Source organism: Xiphophorus couchianus, chromosome 2, assembly GCF_001444195.1.
Source record: "Xiphophorus couchianus chromosome 2, X_couchianus-1.0, whole genome shotgun sequence".
Classification (NCBI taxonomy): domain Eukaryota; kingdom Metazoa; phylum Chordata; class Actinopteri; order Cyprinodontiformes; family Poeciliidae; genus Xiphophorus; species Xiphophorus couchianus.
In genome coordinates, this window is record NC_040229.1 from 26167707 (window position 1) to 26191519 (window position 23813).

At 38.9% G+C, this 23813-nt stretch overlaps 2 protein-coding genes across 3 annotated transcripts; both read right to left on the reverse strand.

Annotated features, from left to right (window-relative positions):
* Positions 1-1412: 1412 nt before the first annotated feature.
* Positions 1413-3603, reverse strand: LOC114161847 (secreted frizzled-related protein 2). Its single transcript, XM_075410518.1, is given in 5 exon segments — positions 1413-2338; positions 2440-2532; positions 2649-2815; positions 2915-3222; positions 3225-3603. Coding segments are annotated over 5 exon segments (915 nt in total). The 5' UTR covers positions 3261-3603; the 3' UTR covers positions 1413-2027.
* A 3305-nt stretch (positions 3604-6908) lies between these two features.
* mov10l1 (Mov10 like RNA helicase 1) lies at positions 6909-21226 on the reverse strand. Of its 2 annotated transcripts, none has more exons than XM_028027891.1 (27): positions 21124-21226; positions 20702-20837; positions 20394-20581; positions 20085-20244; positions 19473-19585; positions 19133-19320; positions 18275-18415; positions 17898-18188; positions 16665-16862; positions 16067-16181; positions 13664-13841; positions 13527-13597; positions 13357-13448; positions 13187-13242; positions 12231-12292; positions 12075-12153; positions 11806-11984; positions 11549-11695; positions 10724-10845; positions 10535-10634; positions 9235-9381; positions 8801-8974; positions 8520-8669; positions 8307-8414; positions 7612-7752; positions 7383-7474; positions 6909-7189 (listed from the first exon to the last, which is right to left on the reverse strand). In XM_028027891.1, the coding sequence occupies exons 2-27, from the start codon at positions 20796-20798 to the stop codon at positions 7171-7173; spliced, it is 3408 nt and encodes a 1135-aa protein (XP_027883692.1). In that variant the 5' UTR covers positions 20799-20837; positions 21124-21226; the 3' UTR covers positions 6909-7170. The 2 variants fall into 2 exon arrangements, with proteins under 2 accessions (XP_027883692.1, XP_027883700.1); XM_028027899.1 differs by lacking the exon at positions 21124-21226 and adding an exon at positions 20954-21105.
* Positions 21227-23813: the final 2587 nt, after the last annotated feature.

The following is a 23813-nucleotide window of genomic DNA, read 5'->3' on the forward strand; positions in this document are numbered from 1 at the left end:
TTATAAAGTAAATGTTACTTTGGAAAAAAAGCTGACAAAATCTTAAAACTGCTAAGAGTGAATCAGTAAATAATGAGAATAGACTTCTTCAACGTTATTTTGAGATGAAAACATCACACATTTGAGACAATTGGTGCGTAACGGGGAGCTTAATCTACTCAAAAATCAATCTGTTTTCATTGTTGAGTTAAATTATCATCCCATTTTGAACTGTGCAACATAAAACTGAATAGGTCTTCTTTAAAAATAATTTTTTTTAAAGGCACCGAACAGAGTCCTTGTTCAATAATGCCAGATAGACCCACTCAGTCCTGTAGAGAAAATGAAGCAAATTGAGATGCGGAATGAGTGATTTATCTTCTCATTAGTGCTACACTGGACAGAATGTCCTCTGCTAGCAGTCATGACTCATCCACAACAGATGGATATTTTCTTCAGTCACTTTTATGACAAATGAGAAGTTTAAATGCGTTTTGTATTTACAAACTACAGTTGGAACAAACCACAACAGCCCTGTGGTTTGTTCTAACTGTGCCACCTTGTGGTTATAAAGTATATAGCGTGATAAAGAGACCAAATGTTTGTCATTGTTTACATAAACCCATCATAGAGCTTTTAATAATCTCCAATACCAATGTCTTAGACCAGTGGTTCTCAAATGGGGGTACGTGTACCCCTGGGGGCACGTGGAGGTACTGCAGGGGGTACGTGCAGCTTTTCAAAATAGCTTTAAAAAAATCAGTAGGCTCCTCCATAATAAGTCTTGGGAAAAATTATTTTGTAAAAAGTTCGATAAAATATAAATGTGTGTTCATGCACTGAATGTTATATTCAGTATTTACAGGGTATTTACAGCACTGTACCTCTGTTTTATTCCAAAAATGTTTTGCCCGTGTCAGGGGGTACTTGACTAAAAATATATTTTTAAGGGGGTACATCACTGATAAAAGTTTGAGAACCACTGTCTTAGACCATACTTTACATGGAGAAGAAAAAAATTAATCTAGAAATGACACTGCTGTTGCTCTAAATATTTGCATTATTTTAAATCATTTCATTTCATAACATGAGGACTTAGAAATTTTGTGAGAATAATCTTTTATGATGTGACTTTGTTTACAGTTAGCAATTGTAGACAAGTTGTGTTAAAGACTGGTTTACAGTTGGACCCTTTAGAATTTGTGAGCAGAACCCTGTCCCCAATATTTTATATTTTAACAAATCTATGAATTTATATAGCAATACTTTGATGTTCCCTTTCATATAGTTAATATGCGGTTTCCAGGATTATATCATTAAAATCCTAGAAGCCAGAAAAAAAGTTTTTTGCACAGAAAATGATTTTTAGAAGCTTTTACAATAACAAACTAAATTACTCTCATCTGCAAATATATATTTAATTATATCTGTAGTAACACTGGACATGTTATTTGTATAATGCAAGAAATAATTCTGGACCAATCACCCCTCCTTGTGGTACACCAAAGTAAGCCACAATAAATCATAACCTCTAAACCTCTTTACTCTGCACACTCTCTATGTACATTGCAAGTAACTGTCTAGCCATAAAAATACTATACTTGTTTTTTTTTTTGCAGTGAATTTTTTGTGTTTAGAATTATAAATGTTAAAAATGACATTCATGCTGATGAGTGTATGCAAACTTATAACCAGAACAGTATTTGCTGAAGGTCACAAACCGTTTAAAATATTATGCATCATGCAGAATATAAAATATTTTACTTGTCATGTTTGCACAAAACACAAAAAATGTGATAAATACATCAATATCCTCCAAGAAAATAAAATATATGAATTTACACTCAATACTATTTACAGGTCTTAGTGCATAATATTATAGCATACTGATAGAAAAAGCTGAAATGTAACAAATTAGTAAAGAGAGTAATGCAGTTTGACCTGGATCTAGCAGTAATGTGAAAGAAAAGTCTCATGACGTTCTCCACCTGTCCTGAAGTGATCACACATTTCCAATTTGATCTTCAGCTCCTGACTTTCCATGCACTTCAACATCTGTGATGTTTCCATTTGCGAGTGGCCAGTGCGATGCCTGCATCTTTTTTGTGCCAGGGGAAGAGACGAACGAGAGCGATGTTGCCGTCAGGCTGCACGGAACCGGTCAGCACGTAGAGCTGCGAGCGGCCCGGACGAACCAGGGCGCTGGCGCAGCTCAGGTTGATGAGGAGCCAATCCCGGAGGAGATGCTGAGTGTCATAAGGCAACAGAGGGCCCTGACGGATAAACTCCACTCGGCCCTCGACCTGGAACTCCGGCTCCCGCGTGGGGTGACGAAGACGGTGGAGTTTAGCGGTGACAGCTGTGGAGAACAGAAGGATGTTAACATCTGGAAAAACTGAGGATCTGACATAAAAACAATAAAGTGCATTTTGAGTTCTTAGAAAGAATCTGGAATCCTACCAAAGTCATGATGACATAAAGCACTCATTACTGTTTTCGTTGCAGGAGCTACTTCCACTGAAGGACAGTTCTGGCAAACAGCTTTTGGCAAATCTACCAATTCAGAGAGAAAGAAAAAAAAAGTATTTTTACTAATTGTTGACAGGATTGGGAGGCATTAGAAGGAGCATTAAAATGAAGGAATAAAATTGTCATTTTATGGTCGTCACCTTTCATAAAGTGGCTAAATTTTGAAAGGGGGGTTAGACACATGTCTTCCTCAGCAGGAAAGCGGTCACAGTTGAGAGCCTCGGGCCATGGATGTCCCTGGCAGGCAAGCACTGGGGCACAGCTGTCCCTCACTGCCACACACAGACTATGACAAGGCTGGATGAAGCTGAGGAAGAGAGAAAAAAATTTATTTACTGCAATCACAGAAAAAAATGCAACCGGAAATGTTTTAAAAAGCTCAAACAAAAAAAGCCAAAAAACCTACGTGTCGAGACAGACAGGTGCAATGATGGAGCAGAGGAAGGCTTGGGCTTGAGGATGGCAGCCGGTCTGCAGCAGGGGCCTCCAGTCCTCAGAGCGTGGCACCACCTCTCCTTCAAGGTTGCTGTGTCCTAAAAAGTTTGGCAGCCTCATCTCAGAGTAGCCAACATCTTTGCAGACTTTCATCTGGTTGGGGATGGTAACGCACCGAGTGGACTGGCCCAGGTCGAATGCCAGTAAAGGAGACGCAAAAAGAGCTACAGCCAAGAGAGCAGCCATAAGGAAAAGGTGACAAAGTCCCGGAAGAGCACACAGGAGGAAGAGAGGAGTTGCTTGCTTGCCCCTCTCATGAGCTTCTCTTATATACAGCAAGGTGAGCCAGCTCAATCAGCCAGCGAGTCTGTTATCAACTACCTATCAAAAGACATAGAGACGATGTGTTTGGAGACAACGGCTTGTTTTGTGATCACTGCAGACAGAAAGGAGGCAGCGAGCAGATGGAGGGTGTGTGAGACGGGGGGTGGGTGGGTGTGTGGAGGTAGGAGGAGGATGACAATGGGCAATCACACCCCAGTTTTCACTGAGTGAAGAGGAGCCACAACAATCCATTTCACTGGCTTCTAAAGTTTGAAGAGGATGACAAAAAACAGAGCATAGCACTATTGAACCAACATGTGCTACACACTGTTTTGTACCCCAAGAGGCTTACATTTTTGGAATGAATCAGAGATTTTCAGAATTTAAAAAATGATTTTTTTTTGTTTATTACTTTTTGGTTTCAAAATGACAGGGTTTCATTACAAGGGATTAAAATAGTCATTTACAACCCCAATCATTTGCCCAACTATTTGCTGTATATTTAACCTAAAATAAAATATGTTTTTGTTACCGACTCAAAGGCAGTTACGGATGTAACATTTTATGCGTAGGCACGGTGAAATAAATCTTTTCATAGAATGCCTCACTATATACAGTGAGGCATTGTTTACAGTTTTAAAGACTTAAGACTTTTGAGTCTTTTCACAGTTTTGTATGTCAAAACCACAAACCTTTAATGTGTTTAAATTTAATTTTGTGTGACAGACCAACACAGGGGCCTCTCACTTCAACCTACAACAGAATCCTGAGGAATGTCATAGCCTAGCAGCTTCCCTGCTAAAAAATTAATTAATTATCACAAGGATGTTGTGATCAGATTTTGGTCTCATTTGAACAGACCATACATGGTTGAGGTGGCTTGAGCCTAAACTGTGAGATTATCCCACCTCTGCAGCTCCTCCAGAGTTACTAAAGGGCTTTTTTTTTTTACTGGTACTCTCTTTGACTGGTCTGCCAGCTTTGGGGGACAGTCATGAATAGGTTTGGAGTTGTGGCATAGTATTCAACTCTAATTTTGGATTATGGATTGAACAGGGCTTTGTGAATTGTCTAGCATCTTGTTTTGTAACCTCCAATAGTTTCCATAACCATCCATGGCCTTTCTTGTGTTTCTTGCTCAATGTGATGCTGTTTTTCATTATTGTTTTGTAACAAAGCTGTACTTATTACCCTGTGCTGAGCTCTAATAAGGTGACTATACAATAAGCTGTTAAGCTGGCAGGAGATGTGACTCAAAGTCTGAGAAAAAAAAAAAAAAAAGTTAAAAGAGCTCAAAAATAAACCACTGAGCAAGAGCACGAAAAACAGCCACATCTGGATGCTGTTAACCTGATTAATATGCCAAGAGTTACACCCCATTCTCTTTAAAACCTTTATTCAAACCACTTAATGCAACTTGATTCAACTACACTACATTTCAGTGTTTTTGTTTAGAGGTCGTCTGTCTCCAGATTTAGATGTGTATCTAAATCGTGGCCAGCTCCTTCAGGCCTTTTTTTGTGTTTATGAACCAGAGGTATCTATAGAACCCAGTCTGTTTGGAGTTGCCCAAGTAGAGTCAGCTCTCGAGACTACTCCCATGTATGTGACTTTACAACAGGTCTGTCTGGAAAAGGGACAATGAATATGTAACCGGCCACAACTGAGCCACGTTTTACGACATGATCCGAAGACTGGTTCCAGATTGGGTAGACGGGTTCAGCCCATTAGAGGGGACTAACTGGGCAATTAGAGTCACAGGCCAATTTGGCCGAACAATAGGTCCACACATTTAACAAGCTCCCCCTGCCAGGAGCTCCACAGGGGTCTGTTGTCGGGTCTAATGGCCGTTGTGTAGACAGTGTGTCTGTCTTGGTAATGGGCTGCTTGCCCCAAACTCAGTGAATGAGAAGGTCAAGTAGGAGTCAACCAAGTGGTTCAACACCCGACTAATTTTTCCAACCCACAAAATGTTCATCATTTGTGGGTTGGAAATCAAACTTCTGGAGTTTGATTCCAGAGGTTTGGAATCAAACTTGAAACCTAAAACATATGCCGATCAAATCAGTCTCGAATTTATTTTGCTTTGTGACTGACATCATTGCATCAGGAACATAATTTGGATGGAAAAATGATGGAATCCATTCGGTCGTTAATGCTTGGGTACATTTTAATATGCAACAAAGTGTGATCTTATAGCACTTCATCAGATAGAGCAATAGCCTTTCAGAAATGTTCAGTATTGGGTAGATCTGTGGTAATGACCCAAGGACAGCCTTCACTCAACACCAGCATCAGAAAGCTTTCTCTGACCTTTTTCTTTTGTCTGCCAAAGGTATATATTAAAATGTAAATGTAACACTTATTGTCATAAGTTAATGACCAAATAAGTCTGTTATTAAACAGAATATTTTCAGATTTGCAACTCTGTTTTGCATCTTCACCCCCTTTTTTGCTATAGGCTTACTTACAATTTGTTTAATCTGAAACTTTTAATGCATAAAGAAAACATGAATAGTAATTTTGAAGCGATTTCCTTTTAAAGGAACAAAAAAGCCATCCAAACCTGGCCAAATTGTCCTAATAACTAGTTGGGCCACACTTAGCAGCAGGTGTTCACGCTAACTGGCAATGAGAAATTCACATCACCACTCAGGAATTTTGGCCCACTGTTCAGCAACACTTTGAGCATTTGCATGTTTAAAATCATATCTAAATTGCATTTAAGTCCAGATTTCAGAGAGGCCACCTCCAAAACGTCTGTTTTATTTCCTTCAATTTTTTTCTTTTGCATTAGTCCTTAAGAGGTGGCCATGCGATTGTATTTTTATCAGTTTGGTGCTGAACCAAAATGTGATTGGGCTTAAAGTCCTGTATTGACCAGCTAGACATTATGCAGCATTCCCTTCTACAGCAAAATTCATGATTCTATCAATTAAGGTCAAGTCATTCAGGTCTTGAGGAAGCAGAGCAGTTTTAGGTCAGACACCGAATCCAAAAAGTTTCACATTTGTCTAGTCAGTCCACAAAATATTACCACTGAAGTTTTGGGGATCATTGAGATATTTGTTGGTGAATGTGATGAACTGATTTTTTCCCCCACAGGTTATCTTTATCCAACATTAAATTCTACTGGTGACAAGAAATACTGAAGTGTGACAAAAAAGCAAAAAAGAAAGAAATCTGTAAGGAGGCAAATGGAATTTCAGCATTTCTTTCAAAAACCATTAGTGGCCCGTATCATTTCAGCCAACTATCACAATGCAATGTTACGCAGCTGCTTTCTGGTCACGTGTTGGAGCAAAATGAGTCCTTGCAGCACATCAAAGACTAAGGTGTATTTAGGAAGACAGGGAGGAGAACTGGGTGTCAGTTCTGCAAACTCAGATAAAAGTTGTCTCCCCTTGTACACAGGAGACTCATACATTGAACTCCCATTTGTCTCTCACCACCCCCCACTCCTTTCACCCTCCTGCTGGGCTCCAGCAGGACTGACAGTCCCTGCACAGACTGTCAATAGCACTCAATTGTCACATCCAGTCTCCAAGCCTTATGGGCAGACACAGTCAGGCTATGAGCCGACTGTTTGCTCCCCCAACCTTAGAATCTGCAGACAAATCCAAAAACTATCGCACGTCAGATTAAAGTGTCCTGCTTCTGTCTTTGTTTACTGCAATATAAAAATAAAATATTACATCAAGCACAAAAATAACTGTTGAGTACAGACATAATCTTTAATTTTTTAATTGCAGGCATCTTTCTCTTACAAAATCTAAAGGTTTTCCCTCAATCAGTTTTGAGGTAATCCCAACTTTAAGAACAGTCAAAACAGAAAAAGCCAAAAGGAAATGAAAAAAAACAATGTGCAACAGAATCAGTGACACCATGTTCTTCTTACGCACTTCACTGGTTTTCTGAAATGCTGTGGAAGTTAAAAGAAAGAGACAAAGATGATTAATTTACAGGAGAACTACAGAGATAAAACTTAATTTAGCATAAAATAATCTGAGATTTATTCACAAGTACTTCTAATTGGAAATGTGAAACAAAACTATGCAACAAGTTTCCTTTTATAAAAATAAATCTCCACAAGGTTAACTTGTTAGTTTACAAACATTTGGGAAGTCCTAAGGGCCTGCGGAGGGTCGCAGCCCAGATATGCCCCATTGCTGAAACAGTACTGCAGCAGAGCCCTGAAGCAGGGATCCTACAAGGAAACCAAAACATTTGGAGTGTATTTTAATGGTGAACATACTGCAGTAGATGGTAGTGAGACAAAAATAAATGCACACACGTGACAAAAAAGACAAATCACATATTTACGGAGATTTTTTTCCCACTCACCCTGATGAGAATGTGGGGGTTTCCAACAATTATGAGCAGAGCTTTGGGACGGGTGATGGCCACGTTGAAGCGTTTTGGATTGGCCAGAAAACCAAGCGAACTCTGCAAATCCTCGCTTTCCAGTGATTCATTAGAGCGCACCTGGATAATTAAGATGATCAAATCAATCAACTGCAATTTGGGCTATTTGTACAATCAGAAGTACCTTTAAAAACAATGACATGATCGTAGTAAACCATAGTAATACCGTTGATTAGAAATACTGAAGTTACAAATTGGATTATATCATATTGTAACAAAGACTAAATATAGCATCTGAGTGCAAATTTACTAAATAATTGACCTCTTATCCAGGTCTTTGTAAAAATTAGCATTCAGTTAAACTACTTTGAGTTTAAGGTTGCTTTAACATGGTAAAAATCTGTTCATTGGCTCTACACCAACTCATCACTAGCTGGAAAACTAAGCACTGTTTCTTTAAGGGAAGAAGCAAATAAGACATTTAACATAAAACAATAAATCTACAAAGAAAAGGCTCGCTTTAGCCTAAATTACTTAAACATTTTTCAAGGCAGGCAAAAGGACATTACAAAAGTTTTCCAAACAGTGAAACTGTTTCCCTAGCCCTTAAAAAATCTTGGTAAATCTAACTAAATGTAGGTTGTAATTAAATTTAATAACTTATTTTGACCTACCGTCGACAAGATGATGACCAGAAACTCTTGTCCCTGGAACTCCTCCACTGAGCCCACTTTGATGTCAGACAAGCCCACCTTACACAGCAGCACTCGAATCTTCTCACACTGGACAGCAATATGAAAGCTCACCTTAAAATCTACAGTATGTTGACCTGCGAGAATGATTTCAAACAAGGCTTTTAATAACCTCAGAGAAAGAGCGAAACATACTTGCTTCCTGTAGGGGGCAATGATGCCGATGTCAGAGGGGTGCACAGGGTTGTAGAGCTTCTTTGCCAGCTGGCAGCAGTAGAGCATCACCTGCACAGCCTCTACTGGGTTGAACCATGACGGGTTTTTTCCTTCCCTCATTTCTGTGCCCTGGGACAGAAAAACCAAAAACATGGGAACTTGGACTACTGCTGAAAGCGAGTAAATAAACAGGACTCAGATGCACTAATGCGTTTTTTTTTTTTTTAAGAGCAAACACTGTGATTTTATTTGTGCGTTACCCTAACACCATGGAAAAAGAGGGGGAAGTCTTTTTTGGGCAGGTCTTTCCACTGGCAGAGGGAGTCCACGATCTCCCTCTGAGCCTTGAAGCACAGCTCCCCCAGGTAGAAGAGCTTGGAGGGCAGCATAAGCAGGGCCTCGTGGGAACGGTAGTTGTAGATTAACTTGGTCACCTGTTGGAGAAAAGCATGCTTGTATAAACAAAGGGGCATTCAAACAATTATTTATGTGAAGAAAAAGAGAAATATAAATTGTTCTTATGTGAAGATTTGTGAAAAAGTTTGACATTGTTCCTCTTTACATTTTGTCTCTGGACAAACATTTCAAATAGATTTTTGGACATTATTGTGATGCAGGTTAGCAAGAGAAAAAAAAAAAAAAACACCACAAATTGTTTATGACTTCATAAATGTTTCCCAATCAGAGAACTAACCAGTTTAGGATTATATCCCCAGTCCTGTTTGGTGTATAGTGGGTTGGCCATCAGTCTCTCCAGTAAAGACATGCCCAACCCAAAGGCCATGGCCAGGTTGGACTTCACTATGGGACCCAGTTGGCAGGGGTCTCCAGCCAGCACTATCTGAGGAGGAAAACAGGAAGCATCTCAACAACAAAACTAAGTAATAAATATATAGTGGTAACTCCAATCCAATACATTACTATTTCTAAACAATTTGAGAATGTCTTTGGTTTGGTTATTTCACATGAATCACATTGGATTAAATGAATAAGCACTTTTGGATGCATTTTCGGACAACACCTTAAACGCATCACTGCTTCCTTGGTGCTCAAACATTAAGAAACTGACTGAAACTGGTAAAATGTTACTATTCACAGTAAAACCAGTCCTGTATTGGCCACTCAGTGAGTAAAAAGCCACTAATTCAAAACTATGTAAAAAAAAAAAAGGATCAATAATCAGATGGAAATGCAATAATGGACAAACCTTCGGTTTTAATTCATTCTGACTTACAAAAATTAAGTGTTTGGCCAAACAGCGTTTCTGCAGGTTTCACCAATTCAATTTAAGGCTCGTTAAGACCACTACGAATGGAATTTAAGACCTTTATCTCCACAGAATGTGTGGATAAATTTGAACCATGATAGGTGCAAACCTATCATTGCAAGAATACGTTAGTAATGAGCTACCAGTAGACTCAACCATCTAAAGTCAGAAAACGAAATAAAGACGTCGGAGTTCAGTACGACTTCAACTTTTGTCAGACAGAAAACTCCAGCAGGGAAAAAAAATACACAGAATATGAGATTTAATGGTTCTGCCAAGACTAAATTTAATATCTGTGATTAACACATTAAAGGCCAACCTACTTTTGAAAATTAAAGACATTTCACAGCCTTAATTTTAGATACAAGAACTTAAGACTTCTTAAGGCTGTGCAGACAGGCTGTTATATTTAGAGAAAAGGGCAAAAATTTGCCAACATAAAACATTATTGTTATAGTGTGTTTCGCTGTAAGAGGGACTGGTGCACTTCACAAAATAGATGGCATAAGGAGAGAGCTTGATGAAGGAAAAAAGTGTGTAAGGCAAGGCAGCCTACAAACCTGGCTCAGCTACATCTAAATAACTGGTTAAGCTGAAGCTTTTGTGTGTTTCATCTTGGGGAAAAAACTCCAGTTCAAACGCATCCTAATGAGGTCAAAATTAATACGACGTTTATGCTGATTAGAGCATTTCCGACCAGTGTTGAAGTAAACTCATTTGCTCTAACCTGTCCATCTCTCTCTGAAATGAAGCTGATGGGGATCAGAGACTCGGGCTCTGTGGCTTGGCCAGCTTCATCCAGAAACACATGAGTAAAATGTCCCTCTCTGAAAAACACAGAAATCAATATTCTACTAAGACAGTATATGATGCGTATATATATTCACTTTAATCGTATCTAAAACATTGATCTTACTGTATTCCAATATTATGGAACATGCCAGCACTGGAGCAGGTGCTGACGACAATCCTGTGGAAAGCAGCATGACGGATGTCTTCTCCAGCCCGTGAGTACGGCTGCAACACTTCGGTAATGGACTAAAAAAAAGTAACTGGTAAAATAATCCGCCATCTTAGCAACCCTGTAGATATACAGGGTTCATATAGCGACTTGCAAAAGTTACACACATCCCTTGAACTTTTTCCACATGTTGTGAATTTTAATTTTTTCATAAAGAAAAATCCAAAAGGTATGTTATGGATTTATATTCAGCCTCCTTTTTGCACCTTTATGCACCAAAATGTTTGCTCAGTGCTCTTTGCGAATTAGCTGGAGCTCAGATCAAGCATCAACTTCCAAAGTCCTGTCACAGATTCTCAACTGGATTTAGAATGGGACTTTAATTGAAAAATTATAGCACATAAATACACTACGATCTAAACCATAATACTGTATATTTGGCTGAATGTTTAGGGTTATGACCTGTTTGAAAGTGAAACTCTGGACCGGTTAAGTCTTTTGCACAATTTAGGTAATTTCAAAAGGCAGTTTAGCGTCACTTGATTTTATTTGCAGGAATCGGAGAAGAATGGGCTGAATAAAAATTTGTAAAGAAATAATAAAAAAATTCAAATAATTAATACCATCTATAAATTCCCTCCCGTAAGGTTTACAAATCTTTTTGTGTACGCCTACAACATGAAATCCCCAAAATACATTGCAGTTTGTAATTGGATGGGGCCGTAATCATGAATTATGAAAGCAGTTGATGAGCAGACCATTAATGCTGCAGCTCAGTACCTCAGTCTCTCTAGAGGAGGCGTTAACACGGGCCAGGCTAGCGGTATGCAGAAAGCCGCTGTGATGCAGACGCACGCAGATGAGGTCAGCGGCGCTGTTGGATGGAGTACAGACGAGCACCCGACTGCTGGGCAGAAAGTGGTAGACCTGGAGGTCGAGAGGCTTCATAGGATTATCCAGGTAAAGGAAAATAATCTGAGCCAAACTTAACATGCAGGAGGAGTTGAAGAATCTAGACAGATAATTAGTGAATGCACCTGCAGTATGATTTCAATAAGAGTGATGGTTTTCCCGGTTCCTGGAGGTCCAAACAGCACATAAGGAAGAGGGCGACATTCTGCCTCCAGGATCCTCTTCACTGCCTCCTTCTGACAAGGGTTAAGGTCTGGGTTAAAAAACTGCCCTTTGCTGGGCATTGGTTTGGAGGTCTGTTTTCCTTTGAGAAGAAATGTTACAATTGTTATGTTAACTTTTGATATAAAAAACAAAAACAAGCAGATTCTGTACAGATCTAAAAATTGGACACCTTTGCCTTTACTCTGTGTGGCCTTCGACTTCATATTGACACACGCGTTCGACGCGTCTCCATTTTCCGTTGGTGGATTCTGGTGATTATAAAGGCTTCTGAAGTTATTCTCTTTTTAGATTTGTTTTCATTTGAAGTCTGTTAGTTACAGCCTACCTCGTCCATCCATTCTCCAGTCCACAAGTGGGTTTGAGGCCTCACTCTGGTGGGGAAGAGAACTACACAAGAAATTAACACCAGTCAGACTGGGAGGCCTCTTTTATTAGCTAAGAGGGGTGGACTAAATTAAAAACCTTATTTTTTCTGTAAAAGTGATTAAAAGCGCCAGTAAAAGAAAAAGAGGGAAGAATGATGCATTCATTTCGAAGGCTGTTACTTTTTTTTCCTTGTTTGTGCATCTTAGAGAAGGTCAAATGACGGTGGGTAATGTAGTGATGTGCCACTACAATGTGCTCTCCCACAAAAAAAATCCAGACTGTTACACATATGAAGATTTTTGGTGATTTGGTCAAAAAAAAAAAGAAAAATGAAAAGCAACACCTATTGTCTATGTCTGCTAATCCTTACAGTGAGTGTTTGGGAATGGAGAGGGACTTTGGGGACATGACATTTGGATTCCCAAAGAAAAGAGATGATCTTTCAGAAATATTTCTTACAAATAAAAGTTTCAGACTGTAAAAGTAAGAAAAATACCGACGCCAAAAAATATGAAAATGACCTTTTTGAAACACAAAAGGAGTCATCATTACTACATGTTTGATATTTTATTCAACACCTAAAAATAAAATTGATTAAGCAACGGAAGTTTTCTGTAAAGAACAGTTTGTAATTATTCAAACATGTATAAAAAATAAAGTTAAGCATTTTTCCCCAGACAATAAATTCTGTGAAATTAATCGTTTACAGAGTGGTCACAATTGACAATTTCTGATGAAAATTTTAAAAGTAGCAAATTAACCAGGAAAAAGTTGCTAAAAAAAGTAAATGATAAAATGTATATAAAACCGCAAGAGATCTTCAAAATTGGCCACAGACTTAATGAGCTCACGTATATTCACTTTTCCATCATTAATAGAGTCCTGTCTAGAAATATGAAAACAAAAACAACTCACTCTCCCCAAAATGATTTGTCAGCTCAAGAGCATTGTGACATCGCCTTGTGGTTAACCTAAAAGAAAAAACAAACAAACAAAAAAAACGCTCACTTATACATCAACAGGAAAATAAGGTGAAACTCGAACCCAGAAACATTCCGAACAATCGCTAGTGTATTCCTTCTTACCTGTTGTACGTGAACTCGACATCAAGAGGTTCACCCAGGTAACTGCGGTGAAAGTTTGAATTCACTCTCAAACTCACATTCTCCTCGTTGATCTGTACAGGACCATTACGGCATTAGTCTCGAACAGGAAGTGTGTGCAGAGATGCTCCAGAGCCAAACAAGCAGGTTACCTCAGTGACGTAGCTGATGTACTCCATCTCCAAACTGTCGCTCTGTAGCTTCTTCAGTAAAACTCTGTCCCCTGTGGAGAAAGCTCGTCAACAGAAACCTACACAACATTTAACGGCCATGCTGAAGGTCACATCACCTATATTAAGACAAGGTCTGCCTTCAGCCAGCCCAAGCACATCGAGGTGCAGGTGGGTGCCTCCTTTGCGGAGGAGCGCTCCACTGATGGAGAACTCCCTTAATTCTCTTTCTGCGTTCAGCTCTTCAAGCCACAGGAGGGTCGAGAATCTTGAATACATGTTGGATGGTGAGAGAGCCTGAATGTAGGAGGGCAGCATGACACTTTACTTGATCTGCAATCTACTTTTTCTCTTTGCATATTTCTTGTGCGATCATAAAATCTCACTAATATAGGTTTGAATTAAAAAAAGGATTTGAGAGACATCGTGTTCTCTAGCGTTAATAGCTATTTTTGCAAAACCCTGAACTCTGAAGCCAAATCCGTTTGGCGAGCTTGAAGCCCTGTTGTTGTAATTTATGACTCGGAAAGTAAAGCCTGGCTCAAAAATGATCTGGACAGGAGAGGCATAGCTACAGATTCATGTCAATTAATGAAAAGTGAATATTTCAGTTATCTGCTACCTAAATCAATGTTATCTGTCATTCTGGTACCCACTATTAAAGACAAAGCGGGTAAGATTAGCTCCTTGGAGAATTACCGACCCATAGCTTTAGCTAGTAGTTTGTCGAAAGTTTTTGAAAGAGTCCTTCTAAATAGGCTGGAAGAGTTTCTTTTGACCTCTGATAATCAATTCGGTTTTAAACCCAAACATGGTACAGACATGTGTATTTTTGTGCTACAGGAGATTTTAGATTTGTATAATTTGCGCAACACCACAGTATTTATGTGTTTTATTGATGCTTCTAAAGCATTTGATCGCGTGAATCATCAAAAATTGTTCTGCAAGTTAGAAAGCAGAGGTGTACCCAAATATCTAATTAGAATAATGGTCTATTGGTATGGTCATCAACTAATGTATGCCAAATGGGGTAACTCATTGTCTGACTCGTTTAATGTTGGTAACGGAGTAAGGCAGGGAAGTATATTGTCCCCTTACCTTTTTAACATCTATATGGATGAACTATCAAAGCGCCTGAATTGTTGTAAAACAGGCTGTGTAGTTGGTGACCGCACAATCAATCACATAATGTATGCGGATGATTTGGTAATCTTATGCCCATATAGTGCTGGCCTTCAACAATTACTAAGGGTCTGCTCCCAATATGGATGTGATTTTGATGTCAAATATAACGCTAAGAAAAGCAATGTCATGATTGTTAGAAGTAGAGCAGATAAGCATCTGATAACCCCTGACTTCTCTTTATCTGGCATTGTCCTCAATATATGCAATGAAATTAAATATCTGGGACATTACATAACTGATGACCTATCTGATGATCGTGACATTTGTAGGCAGTATTGCATGATGTATGCACAGGCTAATATTTTGATCAGAAAGTTTGGTATGTGTTCATCCTCTGTGAAGGTAGCTCTTTTTAAAGTTTTCTGTACTTCATTTTACACAGCCCATCTATGGCGAAGATATAAAAAAAAGTAGCCTGCACAAACTTTATGTGGCATACAATGATGGCCTGAGGCTCCTATTCAAAGTGCCTAGATGGAGCAGTGCCAGCCACATGTTTGCACATAACGCTGTTCCCACATGTGCAGCTGCGCTCAGGAATCTCATGTATAAATGTATGTGTAGATTACCCGTGTCATACAATAATATAATAGCAATTTTAGTAAACCCTGTTTTTAGTACAGCGAGATTTTTCTCAAGATTGTGGAAACATTGGCGTCATCATTTATTTGTGGCTCAGTGACTGTCATGTTTCTTTTTGTTTTTTTATTCTTTTTGTTTTACTATGGACCTCTTTTGTGTCTGAAATAAAGATTGATTGATTGATTGATTGAGTAATTCGGTTTAAAAAGTGAAACATCTTTCACACTTTTATTTCTAGTTATATTCCATATTCAAAAATACTTTATAGATTCCAAAGAAAAGTTAAATGTTAAAATTAAAATTTTTTTAATTCATTTTCCCGGGATAGCACATATAATACAACACTTCTTGTTACAGAAGTGTTGTGATTTGTCTTGAAAAACTATGGGGAGGAGTTCGACTGGACTCTCTTCAAAAACATGTGCCGTGTTGACAAAGTTTATTCAATGGCTTCTCATTCGAGTCTGTTTTTGAGTTACAGTTACAAGATGTTTGTGGCCATATCTACAATAACATTCAATTTAAAGCAAAAACTGTTGATTAAAGAAATATGTTGTGCTTTGACCAATATTTTCTATTTGAAAAAGTTTTTTGTCAGAAAAAAATGAAAAATAAAAGCTGAGTCCATATCAACCGCTGGGGCTGTCAAACCAAATTTATTTTTACTACTCTCCCATTGCAGTCAAAGGGTTAATAGTTAATTAATCTTTATCTAAATAATTTTATGAATCAGACCTAATGATTACTATGCTCACCTCTCCTAAGCATGGCTGAACAGCCAGCACGTCCTTCTGTGACTCCAAGCAGTCTCTCAGAACCTTCGGCACCGGAAAGGTTGGCAGGAAGTTTGGCAACCGTCGCTTACTGAGCCTGGAGTGTGGGCGAGTCGAACAAGAATCAACATGGATATTCTTGATGTAAACGACCTAATCTCTCAGAGGATGGAAAATAACACCAGCCACTGCGGTCAGCAATACTAGGATTAAATATGGATGCCAGAAACAGCAGCAGAAATAAAAAAAATAAATAAATTAAGAAAAAGAGCACACCTAAAATATTTTGTACTTTTATCCAACTAGTATATCTAGCAATTTGAAAATAAACCTAAGTCTAATTACTAACTAATAACTCCTTGAAAACAAATTACAAACTGTAAAGGAGCAGGTATAACTTCAGATCTACATCAGGTTAACAAAAAATTAAATAATAAAGAAACAACACACAATTATACATCTTTCTTCAAATATTTTCTAGCATTTAAAGAAGAAATACAACAATCTTGAAACTTGCATTCATTTCCCAAACCTTTATTACTTGTTGATTAGTAACAGGTTTAATGAGCTCTTTAGTTACCTCGGCACATTTTTTGGAGCTGAGACGGTGACAACATGGCAGGGGGCTTTAGAGAGCACCTTAGCATTACTGGGACAATAAACCTCAGAGGGCTTCAGCAGGTTTTCATCCTCACTGCCCACTGTGACCAGAAGACGCCTCCCGATGGTGAAAGAAGAGAAGTGCAGCAACAGTAGCTCAGTACAGCATCCAAGGCTCCTGGGGGAATCCCAACATACACAAAAATATAGAATGTGCCACAAATAAGTATTTGTGCAAAATGCTTTTTTTAATCTAAATTTTGATGCAATGAAAATGTGTTCTTTATGAATGAGTAAAAGAAATCATGGCTGAAATAAAGCTACAACACATTTTATTGGAAAAAAAAAAAGCAATGTCTCCTTGCATTGGGCATACAGCCAGACGTACAATGGGTAGCACAGGTGCACCGATTGCAGTTTTCTGGTCGATCACTGATTACCAATTTTAGCCGATACCAATTTTTTTTTTGTTTAAAATGTCACTAAATATCGCAAGAAAGTCGGTGAGTTGGAAACAGTCGGGTGACTATTGTTAACTGCAAATACGAAGACTTAACCTGGTGGGCCGGTCTATCAGTCAAAACGCTTTCACAGAAAACCAGAAGAGGACAGTAGTTGACTTTTAGACATTTGCTGAGTTAGATAAGATCAGGGGATTAGCCAATCACTGATCTCCTAAAATTAAGTAAATCAGCGCCAATAAATCGGTGCACCCCTAATGGGTAGGTTACAGCAAAGCATATTCATGTGTTAAATTGGCTTAGTCAAAGCCCAGACCTTAATTCAAATGAAAATCTAAGCCAAGACTATTATTTTTCATGGAACCAATTCATTCAATGTCACCTTTCCAGATTTTTTCTTATCTGACAAATAAAAAAAAAGAAGGCAAAAACATTTCAGCCTATAAATCTAGGAGATGCATCACAATATCTGTAACTGCAGACACAATGTGGCTCTAGAAAGTATGCCTTACCACAGATGGTTACAAACACATGTCACACTTTTCTGATTCTTATTTGCATAAAAATAATTAAAAACCATGTATCCCTCCTCCATCCATGTTACAGCTATGCACTACTTAGTGCTGGACAATCACATAAAAACCCAACAAAACAAAGTTTGTGGTTGTTACCCAGGAGTGAAATGTTAAAGGAATATGAATCATTTTGCAAGACATGATGCATACTTATACGCACTTTTAGGAACACCTTACTTTGCTTTGCAGGCTATAACAACAGACACTCTTTCTCCTGGGGATATTTCCACCTCTCTCTCCTTTCTTGCGTCGTGAGGTAGGACTGTGTCTGTCTGCATTGCACCATTTTCTCTTTCTACTTCCTTTGCATCTCCGACTTGTTTCTCTGAGGACTCTTTTAAATTTTTGTGAACAGGTTTCTGTCTCTGGTTGGGTGATGTGCTGACGGTAACCACGGTAAACTGCTCTTCAGAGTCCCACCCAGCAAAGTCACAGCACTTCAGTCTTTGAGACTCGGAGCCATTATTTCTGTTGCAGAAAAGAGAGAGATGAACAAGCATTGTCTCTGTCTTCAAATTGTTGTCATTTATACCAAAAAGGCAAAACCAGCTCACTGTATCCACAGCACCAGCTCACATCTCTCTCCCAGCATCAAGTCCCCAAACTGTCCGTAGTCTGATACGTCGAGCCCGCCTTTGTTTTCCAAGAGGTGATTCAACTCAGCCTCCAGGAGAGGCTCAGCAGCAAAATTCATACTGCAACCAGAAAAATAAAACCACACTAAGATCAGCAAGACAGAAAGAGACAAATTTAAAAAAGTTAATTTGGTTATTTATCAGTCTTTTAAGGCTAAAACAATTAATCTGATTAACCGTGATCAATCAATTGTTGCAATAATTGTCAGCTAAGACATTACTCATCAACTGGAGTACAGGTAAAAAAGGCCATTTGCTGAGAGAACGCTCTCAGAGCAGCAATTAAAGTGAAACTGTACAAAACACACACATTCTGCATTTAACATCAAATAAAAAAAACTTTTGTACCTTCAGTGTTCTACCTGAAACTCAAGGTACAGTTTTAGCTTCACCTGGTTCAAATTCTGTATGAAGTCTTCTATTAATCACCTTTTGCTGTCCAACTACTAATTGGTTAATCAAAAAATAAATCAACAGATCAGCTTTACACTGTATTAATGTTAAGTCAAGCAGCATACTTTGCTACAAATGATCAGGCATTCACTAAAGCAATGCATTATGGGAAATAAAATGTTTCTTATTAAAAAAAAAAAAGAAATTTTTTTTCATATTTTAATGTATTCGTAATATCCCATAAGAGGCTTAAATGAAAAATCTGCAAAATGTGACCGTTTCTTAAATCTGATTAGCCAAACATCACAATAATCAATAGCAGTAATCTCTTTACCACTTGAGTGGCATATATGTAAACAACCTGATCTATATTTTCAGTGGTACCTCTGACAGCAGGGCGCAATGCAAAGGGCTCTCCAAGAGTAGAAGGACTGACAGCTTTCCACCATAACCAAGTTGACCAGATCCCCAGGTGAAGGCTTGTATTGGGTTGGCAGGAGCAGAGAGTCCAAGCTAAAGAAAACACTGTCCTCCACCACTCCGCTGTTTCCATACACACTAGTCACTCGCACCTGGAAACAGAGAGCCGCTCCGATGAGGCCACAAAACTCAACTAAAGGAAATGATCCAGGTTTAACACCACAGCTTTATTTAGCTTAATTAGTCATATCTAAACTAGATTTTTCAACATCAGTGAATATACTATAAAAATAAAAATAAGCACCTGGTTTAGGCGACTATAGCGTAATGGAGCCACAGAATGAGCTTGGGTGGTCCATTGGGTGGGGTTGATATAAAACTTAGCTTGAATCCAGTCACCTTTCATTGGTTCATAACCTGTCAGAGAGAAAAGAAGCAAATCTCTGTAGATAAACCCAGTTAGCATAACAAGCTTTTATCAGATTTGGAAATATTCCATGTTTTTAATCAATGACATCACCTCTTACTTGAGCTGGATGATATGGCTTAAAAATACAGTCTCATTTGTTTTTTTATCCCGTCTTTTCTTAAAAGGGACCGTATCGTGCAAAATCCCCTTTTTAGCACTCAAATACATTTTGTTGTGTGCTCTGAGTCTTATGGAGAGCATTGTAGTTTCATTTAGTGTATTTAAAATGAATTGTAGAAAAAAATGGAGAACTTAAGTTCACACAACATAGTCTATACTATACAATACAATTTTGTGCAGTGATAAAATGGGAGAAAGTACAAGTAGAATGAAAAGTTTTGCTCAGCAAACAACTTTGGTAACTCAATTTAACTTGGGCAACGTAAGCAAGATATCCAAGGGCTGTGAAGTTCAAAGTCTTATTAAATTAAAAGTTTATCTCGCTACCTTCTGAAAGGCTGTAACGTGTGAAGTATGTGGTCTGATTGATGTAGCCACTATCGCCTTCAAACGACGTGACGGTTCCTATGAGAGGGCGCAGCTGCATGCTGTCGGCTTCTAAGGAGGTCCTCCCTCCGTCTTCCCAGGCATCTGCACTTTTCTCCACCTGAAAAAGAATGCTGAATTGTGCAAGCCTGACAAACCAAAACCTCATTGCAAACTTGATCTGTAGTTTCCGAAAGGAGCCGATGGCCAACCAGGACTCAGAAGGTGACTGTAATGGCTACTTCATATGATGGATGACGGGGTCCTCACCCTCAGAGCTTTCCATCCTTTCTCAGCACCATCTCTGACTGCGATGCAGTTCACCTGGTCTCCCTCTTCTAGTGGAATTCCGCCCAAAACCTCATTGCTTGTGAAGTATATGGCATCGTCTATCATCCCGTAGTCCAAACACAGCTGCGTCACCACACTGCCCCGCAGGTGGCGGATGTCCTCTGTGCCTGAGCAGCAAAAAACATAAAAAACACACCAAGAATAAGTAAATAAATAGAAAAACAAACAAACACGACATGCTACTGTCCGAATGTGTCGCAAACTAGAGGAAGACTAACTGCGCTTACCAGCGCTTTCCGTGCAGATGTTGTCTCCACCTGCGTCAGCAGTTCTCCAAATGGAAGAAACTAGCTTGGTTAGCACGCAGCGCACAGAAGTGAGCATATCTGCGGGAAATGGGAGCAGCGTAGCTAGCTATCCCAGCTACGAAAACACATTGTACATTAAATATGCGCCAGTATTGATACAGTTTATTGAATGCACAATTTGTAGCATATTTCGGTGTGAAAATAAGCAACGAATGAAAGAGGACACCTTACTGGAATAAGAAAATAAGCTTTTCAGCGTACTCCAAAGACACAGTAGGTAGCTAATGTCGAGACAAAGCCAGTCTCGACATTAGCTACCGCTTGAAACTCTGTAGATAAATATTGTAAAAAGAAATAAATAAAAATCTCCAGCGGAAGTAGTGAACATATGAGCGGCTTACCGCGTTTCATACAAGTTATTAGATATTATACAACACTTCAGGCGTTGTGGTCGAGATTCTGGCGGCAGGTGTGCGTGAGTGACGAGCGCTGATGAGGGTGAGGTCATCAGACATGCGGCCACGTTACCAAAAGGGGGCGCTAGAGCAACCAAGGCGACGATGAACGTGTGAGGTAAAAGGTGGAGCAGCATGCGCTCCTTTTTAAAGAACTACCATTTTATATATTTATTTGGGTTTTATAATAGAGATAGAATACATTTTCTTCTATCTGGTTTTATTTGTAGAAAGTTATGTAAAAAAAAAACACACATCTAAAAACTTGCCATTCTGTTGTGCAAATTTAATTCAATCACTAATGTAATGTATATATAATATTATTAATCTACATCCATCCATCCATTTTCTGTTCACCCTTTGTCCCTAATGGGGTCCGGAGGGTTGCTGCTATCTGTTGTGTTCCGGGCGAGAGGCGGGGTTCACCCTGGACAGGTCGCCAGTCTGTCGCAGGGCAACACAGAGACATACAGGACAAACAACCATGCACACACACAATCACACCTAGGGAGAATTTAGAGAGACAGTCATGTTTTTGGACTGTGGGAGGAAGCCGGAGTACCCGGAGAGAACTGGGCCACTGTGCAGCCCCATTAATCTACATTATTAATTATCTATTTTTATTTACTGAGTAATCCTGAGTACAATATTTAGGTCATAGATAGCACAGACAGCTCCCCTCCCTTGAATAGATCGGCTTCCATTGTATGTCAAAAATATTTACTTCCACCACAAGAGGGCAGTGGTGGCACTCTTTGAGCACAGGACAGAGCCAGTCTCGACAACACAGAGCGGATGAGGCCAAGCGAAGGAAATAGATCAGATACTCATCTCAGTCTGTTGCTATAAGTAGAAACTCAACTCATATTGTTTATCAAAGACATATAACATGTAAAAAAGCTATTTTATGTAATAACCAGAGGAAATTGCTCACTATAAATTTAGCTGTTGGATCAGATCATGTTGAACAGGTATTTTTCCTGTAATAGCTGAATTTCACAATATATAAGGACACTCCAAAGGCATGTTGTCACTTGGAAAAAAAATCTAAGCAAAGTTAAAACAAATTAATTGTAATTTTTACAACATTACCTCTAACAATTCCCTTAAAATAAATGGAACTTAAGCATTTGTTTAATGTACACACAACCTTTTTTCTTTTCTTTTTTTTTAAGTTGAGTACTCCATGATTTCATGTTTTCTTAGAGCATAAATAACACATTACACAGACGTCCATTTTCACTTCACCACTGGTCGCTCGGGTGATCGCTCACTATCGCTCATGTTTATTTTGCACCAAGCAAAGTGAGAAGAATGGTACTGTATGAGAGGGATAAAAATTCTAGGAAGTAGCAGTAAAGAATGGCATCTACCGAGGCTCGTGTTGCCAAAACAACTGTTAGATGCTGCCTACATGCCAACTGGTTGTTTAGGAGGCATGCCAGGAAAAAGGCTTTTCTGTTCTACCATCCCATATGTAAACATGTGGAGTTTGATCAACTAACTGGACTTTGCAGGTTAGACTAAGCTTGAGCTGTTTCTTACAAAACACTGCTGGTAGGTTTGGTGTGAAAAACAGGATGGGAATCTGGAAAAGCACCTCAAACCAACTGGGAAGTGTGGTAGAAGATCTGTTGCTGTAATTTGTAACACAGCTCAGATACCTTCTAAACAAAAACAGAAATAAATTCACATTAAGTTGGATCAAGTTACTTAAACACAGATGTTGAAGACGATAAGATGATTAGTTGTGTCTTTCTGTACTGTAAATGTAATACGACTGATTGACAACTGTTATTGCCTTCATGAAACACAATTTAAATTAAATTACTGCAGCCCTGATGGCGTTGAGTTTTTGTTTTCCAGACTTTCTTATGTCTCTTAATGATTTTCTTTGAACCTTGGCTATTTTATCACATCATTTCTGTCCAGTTTCTGACAGTTTGGTAGTTTGATGTCTGACGCGTGCTAAAACTTAGCTTCATGACAAAGAAAGAAAGAGAGAAAGAAAAACACTCTAGGTTGGCATGAAACAAAAGACGGACATGGAGAAAAGCACCTCAATACAAAATATGGTGTAAAACCTGTAACACCGTGGACCTTTTTCTTTCCTTTGGCCCTGGAAACCTTGTTTGGCCTGATTTATACCTCCTGACAGCTGTATTGTCCACTCGATCGCAAAGCCTGTGTAAACATAAGTTTTACCATTTGCACATGTACACAGAGGTCTGCCTGGACTCTCTGAGGACATTCGCATTTGAGACTGTATGGACTCAGCAACAATAAGACTCCCATTCAAATGGGGGCACCAAATACACAACACAGTTATGTTTAATAATTAAGGCCCCGCCCACACAGAGACAAGATGTGGCAATGTCTGTAGCGACTATGTAGCAAAGTTTTTTTTGTTTTTTTATTGTTTAGCTTTTACGTGCGCATCGATATAGAAAAACAGTAGTGTCTGAAAAACCAGAGTGGGAAAATTTCAAAATGGCAGTTCCATGTTTCGGTATCTACATGCAAGCCACGTCTTTTTTACCGTTCTGTGTTGTTTGGTGTTTTTGTGCCATTCTGAGGCGCCACTGATTGGTCTGGTCCATCCTGTTGTGTGGATTTACACTTTATCTCGTTGGCAA

What these genes read in the sequence shown, in the direction of transcription:
- mov10l1 (XM_028027891.1), bottom strand. Translation starts at nt 20,798, where the DNA reads ATGCTCACTTCTGTGCGCTGCGTGCTAACCAAGCTAGTTTCTTCCATT. An exon ending in ATTGCGCCCTGCTGTCAGAG is followed by an intron (nt 18,416 to 19,132) that starts GTACCACTGAAA and finishes TTCTGGTTGCAG; the next exon opens with TATGAATTTTGCTGCTGAGC. An exon ending in GGGGATATAATCCTAAACTG is followed by an intron (nt 8,975 to 9,234) that starts GTTAGTTCTCTG and finishes TTTCTCCAACAG; the next exon opens with GTGACCAAGTTAATCTACAA.